At 51.8% G+C, this 10,164-nt stretch overlaps 1 protein-coding gene across 1 annotated transcript in view; it reads left to right on the top strand.

Annotated features, from left to right (window-relative positions):
• The first annotated feature begins 3,438 nt into the window (after positions 1 to 3,438).
• PGR (progesterone receptor) overlaps positions 3,439 to 10,164 on the top strand; it is a 74,615-nt gene continuing 67,889 nt past the window's right edge. Inside the window, exon 1 of the mRNA XM_056858121.1 lies at positions 3,439 to 4,793. Within this exon, the coding sequence (XP_056714099.1) occupies positions 3,439 to 4,793 (1,355 nt within the window). The remainder of the gene's footprint in view (positions 4,794 to 10,164) is intronic.

Raw genomic sequence — 10,164 nt, 5'->3', positions numbered from 1 at the left:
AAAGCTAAGCCTTCATCCTTTCACATGCAATAATGAAATGACAGGGTGGAAAACCTAGAAAATAACATCAGTTTTGTAGCACCCATGCAGTCTAGCTCATGGGGAAGAGATTAAGAGAAATATCCCAGAGAAATAAATTGTACTAAGTGAAGCCCAAAAATGTCTTTATAAAAAGTTTATTATAAAAGAGAGAGAGGAAAAAAGGAACGGTGGTTGGATTCAAAAGGTGGTGGGGAAAGGGGGGAAAACACAGCACAGGGAAAACACAGCAGCAGCATAGAGATGTTCAAATGAAAAATAATACTGTTGAACTAGTTAAGCTAAACACATATTTCCTGGGATGTACATAGCAGGTTCCTCAGAGCATGTACAGAGTTTCGTGAGGTTGAAGGGGTTGCTAACTCTTACCTCACCTTCTGTGGACCCAGTTTCCACTGAAGACTGAAAACTTTTTTAAAAAATTAGGTATTAAAAAATAAAAAGAGCTAGTGTGGTGTAGTGGTTAAGAGTGGTGGACTACTATCTGGAAGGCCCAGGTTCAGATCCCCACTGGTGCCATGGAAACTTACTGGGAGACCTTGGGCCAGTTGTTGTGAGGGTAAAACGGAGGAGAGGAGAATGACGTAAGCCACTTCGAGTCCCCATATGGAAAAAGGCCGGGTATCAGTGAATTAAATAAATAAAAATTGTTTCATGCTTTCAGGAGTGTGTATTTTCCCCATGACCGCTGCTATCCAAGAACAGTCCAGATGTGTCACACAAAAACGTACTCACACACCTATTGCAGTAATGGAAGGCGTGCATTACTGGAAGGAATTTTGGAACAGCTTGAACTGCTATAGAAACCTATAAAACCAGGTTGACCCTAGGGTTGCCAGGTTCCTCTTCACCACCGGTGGGAGGTTTTTGGGGCGGAGCCTGAGGAGGGCGGGGTTTGGGGAGGGACTTCAATGCCATAGAGTCCAACTGCCAAAGTGGCCATTTTCTCCAGGTGAACTGATCTCTGTCGGCTGTAATAGCAGGTGATCTCCAGCTAGTACCTGGAGGCTGGCAACCCTAGTTGACCCTGACCTCAATGAACCAAGAGAGATGAATTGCAGACCGCAGGCAAAGACACCCTACAATCCAATTGTATGAATGGCTATTTGTTTAACCCTAAAAAATAAAACTTGTCCCCTACCAGCCTTCAGACCTCCTCCGACTCTTAGAATGGACCTAAATCTATGGTATAGCTCCTCTCAAAGAATGCGGGGAAATGTAGTTTATACAGATGCTGACAATTCCGCTAGAAGTTCCCTCGCCTGGCAGCCGATCCCCAGGGCTTCCTGAGATGAAGGGATTGCTGAATTGGTTTGTAAACCCTTTAGCCCGCGCGCACCACAACAGGCGGGCATCCAACCGGGTAAGCTCTCCCTACCGAACCGCCGCCTGCTAAGCAGCCAGCACAAACGGTGCCAGTCCTACACGCTTCCCCCGTCGATTAATCTGGAGGCAACGGGAAGGGTGTGTGCAGACTAATCTGCATGGGAGGTAATTCACAGTGGGTAGCCCGTGTTAGTCTGTCTGCAGTAGTAGAGAGAAATTGCTGAATTACAGTTGATATTCAAACGAAAGACAGTGCATTTACCTGGGCTGAATGAAAGACTTTGCATTCATGGCTCATGACCAGTGCCGATTTCTCCACACCCATCTCTCCCCTGGACATCACAGACTCTTCTGCAGACCACCCCTAATCCCATCACGCCTGCGATTCACATTTACATACCCTACCAGAAAATATTTTTGTTAGTCTTTAAGGTGCTACTGGACTCTTGCCCTTTTTGACTACTGCAAACAGACTAACACGGCTACCCACTGTGAATTATACGAATGCTTGTCTGAATTCACTCTCCTCTCTCCTTAAGGACAGATGGATTCACATTCTAGCTGTATCTGAAGAAGGGAGCTGTGGCTCCCGAAAGCTCACACCCTGCCAGAAAATATTCTTGTGAGTCTTTAAGGTGCTGCCGGACTCTGGCCCTTTTCTACTACTGGTATCTGAAGAAGGGAGCTGTGGCTCCCGAAAGCTCACACCCTGCCAGAAAATATTCTTGTGAGTCTTTAAGGTGCTGCTGGACTCTGGCCCTTTTCTACTACTGGTATCTGAAGAAGGGAGCTGTGGCTCCCGAAAGCTCACACCCTGCCAGAAAATATTCTTGTGAGTCTTTAAGGTGCTGCTGGACTCTGGCCCTTTTCTACTACTGGTATCTGAAGAAGGGAGCTGTGGCTCCCGAAAGCTCACACCCTGCCAGAAAATATTCTTGTGAGTCTTTAAGGCGCTACTGGACTCTGGCCCTTTCCTACGACTGCACGGGAGGGTTTGCCTTGGAGGCGCCGCTCCCTCGATGCGCATCCCCCCCCCTCCAAATTCTCGAAACTCAACCATCAGCCCCCCCACCCGCGGATGGGGAAAGCGCGCATCTGGAGAGCGGCAAAGCCCAGGCAAGCCCTCCCGTGCATAAGGGGGAGGAGCTGGACGGGGGGCAGTCCGGTTTGGTGCGCTCTCCTCTCGTCCCGCTGGGCACAGGTCTAGAGCCCAGAGGCCGAGGAAGGGATCGGCCACGGGGAGGCAGCGCGGAGCCAGCCGGCCGGCCCGACGCGCGCGCTCTCCTCGCCCCTCCTTGCAGCCCGCCAGGCCCCTTCCTCGCCCCCACGCGGGTCGCCGGGTTCGGGATGACCCCTCCGCCTCCCGACGCTCCGCGCACCGACGGCGGGCAGGCGGGCGGGGCAGCTGGCCCGAGAGCCGGGCCGGGGAAAGGGACCCTGCGGGCCGTCGGGGGGAGCCGCAGCGCCCGGGCGGCTTCGGCTTCGGGGATCTAGGGACCCGCGGCGCTCCCTTCGACTCTCTCCCGGGCGGGTGGCTGCCTGCCTGCCTGCCTGCCCGCCGCCCTCGGGATCTGCCCCTCCGGCTGCTTTGGGGGGGACTCTGCTCGGGAGAGCCGGCAAGGCGCGAGGGCTGGAGGGAAGCCCCGTCCGAGAGCTTTTCGGGGGACGCCCGAGAGCTTTTGGGGGGACGCCTTCTCGTCGTCTCCAGCCGGATCCTTTCGGGTCTGCTTTCCTCCCCCCCCCCTCCCCGGACTTTCAACTCTCCGGCCGTCGACGCACGGGAGGGGTCGCTCCGGATTCGCCGCTCTCTAGCCGCGCATCTGCCCCATCCGGATTCTCAAGACCCCGCACGAGGGCTCCTTTTTGAATTTCGGATCCGGTTGCCGCCGCTTCCCCAATTCCTGGACGGGAGGCGCGCCTCGCCCAGTGCCGGGACGGATCCCGAGCGTCGCGGGGAGGCTCGAGGATGTCGACGGGGCGGCTCTGGAGGGCCGGCCCAGCCTAGCCCCCTCCCCGCGACGCGCGCTGGCCCTGCCGGCTCGGCGGCCCTCCCCGTCGGACCCAAGGACCGCTATGACCGAGATGAAGACCAAGGGGGACCCCCGGGCTCACGCCTCCTCCTCCGACCCCCGGGACGGCTCGCTCCTGCTGCGCGCCCCCCGCCGCTCCGACCTGGGCTCCTTCCGCCAGGAGGCCGTCGAGGCGCTCGACTTGTCCCTGGACGGGCTGCTGTACCCCAAAAGCAGCGACGATGAGGAGGACAGAGAGGAGGAAGAGGAGGAGGAGGAGGAGGAAGACGAGCCCAAGGCGTACCTCCCGGAGGCGGAGGACGCGAAGGGCGACTCCCCCTCGACCCGGGCCGCCTGCGGCTCGCCGGCGGACAAGGATGCCTTGGACCGGGTCCTAGACACCTTCCTGGCCCCCTCGTCCCCCCCGGCCAGCCCCCCGGCCGCCTGGTCCTTCTTCGGGACGGAGCTGGGCGACTTCCCCGGCGCCTTGATGAGCCGCCGCCCCCCCGACGGCAAAGCGGGCGAGGCGTCCGCCGCCCCCCTCTCCCCCCCGGCCGCCGCCGCCTCCTCCTCCTCTTCCTCGCCCTGGAAGGCCGCCAAGGATGCGGACGGCGCCGGCTTCAGGAGCCGTCGGGGCAAGGAAGCCGCCGCCGCCGCCGCCTCTGCGCAGCGGGACGCGTCGGGGCCGGACTTGGAGGGGGTCCCCGCCGCCGCCTCCGGCAGCCTGCTGCCCGCCGCGCCGACGGGGCGCCCCCCGGGGCCCGTCCCCTCGCCGCCCCACCCCGCCGACTTCCTCGGCATGGCCCCCCTGCCCCTCAACTCGGCCTACCTCGCCGCCAGGACCCGCCAGCTGCTGGACATGGCCGAGTACGAGCGGGGCGGCCCCTTCGGCGGCCCCCCGCCCCGCCTGGCCTCCCCCCCGCCCTGCGGCCTGCCGGACTTCGCCCACTACGCCTACTCGCCCAAGGAGGGCCAGCCCCAGCCCCACTACCTGTTCGCGGGCGGCGGCGGCGGCGGCGGGGGGGACTTCCAGCCCGCCCTCAAGATCAAAGAGGAGAGCCTGGCCGCCGGAGCCCCCGCCGCCCAGCACGCCCCCGACGGCGCCTACCTGGCCGGGCCGGCCTCCCCGCTGGCCAGAGCCCTGCCCGCCGCGGACTATGCCGCCCCGCCGTCCAAGCCCGGCGGCCACCCCGAGGCCGCCGCCGCCTCCTCCTCGTTGGAGTCCGTCCTCTACAAAGCGGAGGTCGCCGCCGCCTCTTACGGACCAGCGCCTTGCAAAGCCTCCACCAGCTGCATCGTGCCCAGGGACAACCTCAGCCTGCCCTCTACCTCCAGCACGGCGCCCCCTTCCGCCTTGTACCAGCCGCTGGCCCTGCACGGGACCCCCCAGCTGTACCCGCCTTATCTGAGCTACATCAGGTAGGAGGAGGGATCCCCCCCCAAAAAAAATGTTTGCATTATCACTGACCCCCCCTCTCCCCCCTCTTTTCATGTCAAGATACTTTTAAAACCGGGCGCGTTGTTAGGGGGCTGCTTAAAGGACTTTTGGAAGGAGAAGGGTTGGTTTTTGGACGGCTTTAAAAGGGGGTGGACGTCAGGTTTGCCAACCTCCAGGTACTGGCGGCACGAGGGCTCAAAAATACAACACCACACTGGAGAATCACAAATTAATAGTATAATGATATCAGGCATTAAATCATGCCATACCATGCAATTCAAACAACATACAACAATGGTATTCTGAAGAATACCATTGTTGTATGTTGTTTGAATTGCATGGTATGGCATGATTTAATGCCTGATATCATTATACTATTTGTGATTCTCCAGTGTGGTGTTGTATTTTTGAGCCCTCGTGCCGCCATTTTCTTCAACTTTGTTAATACTGGCACAGGTGTTTCCATTTATTGTAACCTCCAGGTACTAGCTGGAGATCTCCTGCTGTCACAGCTGATCTCCAGCCGATACGGATCAGTTCACCTGGAGAAAATGGCCGCTTGGCCAATTGGACTCTATGGCATTGAAGTCCCTCCTCTCCCCCAACCCTGCCCTCCTCAGGTTCCGCCCCCAAAACCGCCTTCCGGTGGCAAAGAGGAACCTGGCAACCCTAGGTGGACATGTTCATGGGGGAGAGGGCTATTCATGGCTACTAGTAAAAATGGGTACAAGTCATGATTCTCTCCAGGATCAGAGGAGCATGCCTGATATATTGGGCATGATAAATGCAGGATAAATGCAGCTGCAGTCGTCTTGTTTGTGGGCTTCCTAGAGGCACCTGGTTGGCCACTGTGTGAAAAGACTGCTGGAATTGATGGACCTTGGTCTGATCCAGCATGGCTTGTCTTATGTTCTTATGTGCCGGCTTTCTCTACCACTTAAGGAAGAATCAAACCGGCTGACAATCGCCTTCCCTTCCCCACAGTAGCCACCCTGTGAGGTAGGTAAGGCTGAGAGAGCTCGAAGAGAGCTGTGACTAGCCCAAGGTCATCCAGCTGGCTGGGGAAACAAATCCAGTTCACCAGATTAGCGTCCGCCGCTCATGTGGAGGAGTGGGGAATCAAACCTGGTTCTCCAGATTAGAGTCTACCACTCCAGTCCGCCACTCTTAACCGCTACACCACTCTGGCTCTTAGCTGATTCGTTGGTTACCTTTACAGCCATTAATCGGCATGTTGGTATCCGCACTTGGTTAGTTTGTGCAGTGTGGTAATAATTCACCTGGTGGATTTTCCGAGAGGACTATGCGGGAGGTGAATGATTACAGTCGTGTAATGCCCCACCGTGTGTGGATCCAGTCCAGATTAATGTAGCCTGAATGTGGGTGACTTGGGGAGGTGCTAGTGGAAAGTTGAGAAGATTCATCGTCGATTAAGGGCTCACAATGGCTTTTTTGAGATCCTGAAGGATGTGTCGTATAACTATAATGAAAAACCCACCGTGCTGCCTTTTATTCATAGCAGAAAAGACACCTTTACAAGTTCCTTTTTGTAAGTAACTAATTGACTTAAAACAGTTAACCATTTCTGATCAAGGTTGGTCTGTTCAGCCGAGTGTGGTCTGCGAGGGGGAGGTAACCGGGGTGCCGAATAAAACCGCAGCATCTGCTTGTGGTGATGTGCCGGCAAAGGAAAGGAAAGCAGGGTTGCACTTGGCCAAACACGTGGGCTGTACTTGGCCAAACACATGGGGAGCAACCCCAGGTCAAACAAATTGCCAGCGGGTGTGAGGGTCCGGAGACAGTGATGGGTGTGTCAGGTTGCTAAGCTCTGTCTGTCACCTTTTCCCAGGCTGACGTCACCGGCAGGTCAGGGGGTTTGCTGTGGTTGCTTCCGGGCTCAGCAAAATGGTTTGGCGTGCTGCTGTTCGGCGCACGTGCTGATTGTGTAACCCTTGGCCTAAGCCTGAGGCAGAATATTTTCCCAGCTCTCTTACCTGAAGCCCTTTAAAAGAGAGGTGCGTCTAGTTTTGCTGACTAATCAGCCTTTGATAGCTCAGAGCTCTACCTGTTTGCACCAGAAAGTCTGAATTAGGGTTGCAAACCAGTCTTCCTACTTTGCCATTGATTGGTCAAAGATCTTTAATGGGCCTTTTTGCTTCTCTCTCTCTCTCACACACACACATGCGCACATGCGCACAGAGAGAGACAGACAGACATAGTGCGGAAGAAGGCCTGAAAGGTATTTTACCAGCGCAAGCCTAATCAGGTCTACTCAGAATCCTGCTGAAGGCTAGGGTTGCCAGCTCTGGGTTGGGAAATACCTGGAGATTTTTGGGGCGGAGCCTGAGGAGGACGGGGTATGGGGAGGGAGTTCAATGCCATAGAGTCCAACTGCCAAAGCGGCCGTTTTCTCCAGGTGAATTGATCTCTATCGGCTGGAGATCAGTTGTAATAGCAAGATATCTCCAGCTGGTACCTGGAGGTTGGCAACCCTAACTCAGTGGGCCTTACAGCAAGGGAAGCGTTTTTAGGATTGTACAGTCATTGGCTGATGTGGATTTGTCTTCATAGACTATCCACCATTCACTTTTACATCGGGGAATAATGTATGACATCAAATGGCTTTTTATGATCACAGTTTATAAAAAAAACAATTGGCTTATTTTAATGATCACATATGGATTTAGAGCACAGAGCACAAATAAGTGTGATCATTTCCTAATCACTAATAACGAATACTTAATAACTGATGTGCTTTTACACAATAATTCAAGAGTGGGTTGTGCAATGAATGCCTTAAAAAATGAATTCCTTAAAATGAATGAATTCCAAAAACAAAAAAAAAACATTTTGAAAGTAAAGCTTGTTTAGATATTTCTTCACACCAAAAGGGCAAAGTTCATTCATGCCAATTATGGATAGAGCTCCTGAATTATGAAGAGGTGACATACAACTTTGTATGTTATAAATAAATCCAGATTGTTTTGTTAGCTGTAAATGTAGTACTAGTAAATCGTGCCCCATGAATGATGATTTTTAGACTGTCGGTAAAAAGCTCACACTTTTTGGAGTTCAGAGTGACCATTCATTCCCCCACAATCCTCTCTGTTTAAGATGCTTATCTGATACATGGAGAATTCCAGCTGATTGTTGTGCATTATTAAAATGGGGTAGCAATTTAGCACATACAATAAAATGTATGGAATGGTGGGTGGGGAGGGCCAAGATTGGAACTATCAAATAGTTGTGAGCAACCATTCCAAGGGTCTGGTGACAGGCACCCTACAAAATTTAGAAAATAAACTTCAAAATGAACACCTCTGCCACTAGAGAAACCAGAAATCAGTGTGTGCATTGAAATTAACTTCCAGAAACTGTGCTGTCAAGAGAATTTTAACAATATCATCTAGCAGAGTGTGAAAATGGAAATGTATGTATTCTGCCAATAAAATGGGTGTTTTTAAATCATGCGTGCACCAGTATAAGGTTATAACAGGGACTGGTCCTTCAGGAAGCAGGTACAATGAGTTGGGTCCTACCAGCCTTCTGTTGGCAGATGTAGATAATTCCCTGCCTCCTTCTGCTCCCAGAAACCCCCTTTTCTCCCCTGAAAGACTGTATTGAAGATTGGGGGCCCATGTGAACCACACGTTTCATGAGATGGGTGGTGGTGGGGCTGTGGGGAGAAGGAGAATCAGGGAAGAACCTCCCCCCTTTGTGCTAGTGGAGTGGTATTAGGACCCCTCTATGTGTTTCTTGTTGGAGGATAGTTTGATTGAAATATCTCACCAACTGTAAACTGATCAGAAGATATCAAAGAGAGCTAGCTCTGTCTGCAAAACAAAGTCTTTCTCATACTTGAGCCTCGTTCTGATTGAGCGATAGTCCTTGGATGTGCGTCAGATGAATTCCATTGATGTCAGCGGAGATGACCTGTCAGCATTTAATTGGCTTGGACCTTCTTCAGACAGTGATATTTAGAAGAGAGGAAAGAGGTGGAAGAGTCGTGCTTCCATCCAGCCGGCCATGTTCGGAGGGGAACAGTACGTGTGTGGGTATAAGTGGACTTTTGGGAGGTGAGGTTACCCCTGCCATGCCTCCTACCTGGTACGCCAGCTAGCAGAACCGAATCAGAATGGATCATGGTTTGGACTACAGATGGTGTGCTACACCCTGAGAACAACCGAAGTGCGAAGTCTGTTTTAGAAATAAGTTTGTGGGGTTGTAGGTGAGGGCAAATATTTTAGAAATTGTTTTACTTATTAAGGCTGTAAGTTTCAGATGGTTCAGTCAGTAGATTCACAGGTTTAAGATTTAGCTAATATAACAGCTAGGGACAATGGTTGTGAATCTTGGGGGAACTTGAGGTTGGTTTGGTTTTTTCATGCTGTTGTTGTAACAGCGAAAGAAAAAGAAAGTACAAGAAACAGCCTTTCTTTTTAACTGGCGTCAGATTTTGTTTACTAAAGTGTAGGTTACCTCGAACTTGCTTCACTACCTGAAATAAATAACTCAGCTGCAGTTTTAGTAGCATGCAGATATATTGATTGATGAATCAAAATGCTGATGAATCATCATCAAAAATTAATCCAATTGGTCAACGGTCCTGACTGTTGTTGTTTGCTGATTATCCTCCAACCGATTGGTAGGCGGTGTCTTCTAAATGATAAATACATTGAGATAACCTCTATTTTTAATTATTTATAATTTTATATCTATGTTTCTTTTTAATTCGCCATCCTATGCTTTTGTGAATATTCGGAATTTAAAAATGGATACAACGAGGGCAGTATTCCCAAAACACCCCACCTGAAAAACAAACCGAAATCTGCAGTGCCAACCTAAGTAGAGTGCTACACCATTCTAAGCACTTTGACTTCAACTGCCTAAGAAGTGTGGCACTCTCTGCTTAGGATGGCACTGCAAGAAAAGAGCAGATGGTTGGTGCGAACGAGAAAATGGCGTCTATCACTGAGCCTCCTTTTTATACATGCATTCACAAAAACGGCGAGCCTTTGCAAGTGTTGTGGTAGATCTCAGGGAGGTGGGAGCGATACAGCACCGTTCTTCTCTCATGAGATAATGGAAGGTTCCTTGGATCAAGGTGATATACCGTATTTACTCGAAAGTAAGCTGATCCTGAATGTATGACACCCCCCATTATATAACCAAACATTTTTTATTATTGAACTTAACTGTAATTTGTATGTGAATTTATGTCATACCTGGGGAAAAACTAGTCTTACATTTGAATAAATACTGTATGTTTGTCATAATCTAGAATTTTAGATTTGAGTCCAGTAGCACCTTAGAGGCAAGATTTTCAGGTGAGCTTTGGATACGAAGGGAGCT

This window comes from Euleptes europaea, chromosome 12, assembly GCF_029931775.1.
Source record: "Euleptes europaea isolate rEulEur1 chromosome 12, rEulEur1.hap1, whole genome shotgun sequence".
In the NCBI taxonomy this organism is placed as follows: domain Eukaryota; kingdom Metazoa; phylum Chordata; class Lepidosauria; order Squamata; family Sphaerodactylidae; genus Euleptes; species Euleptes europaea.
This window is presented reverse-complemented; position numbering and strand designations above follow the sequence as displayed.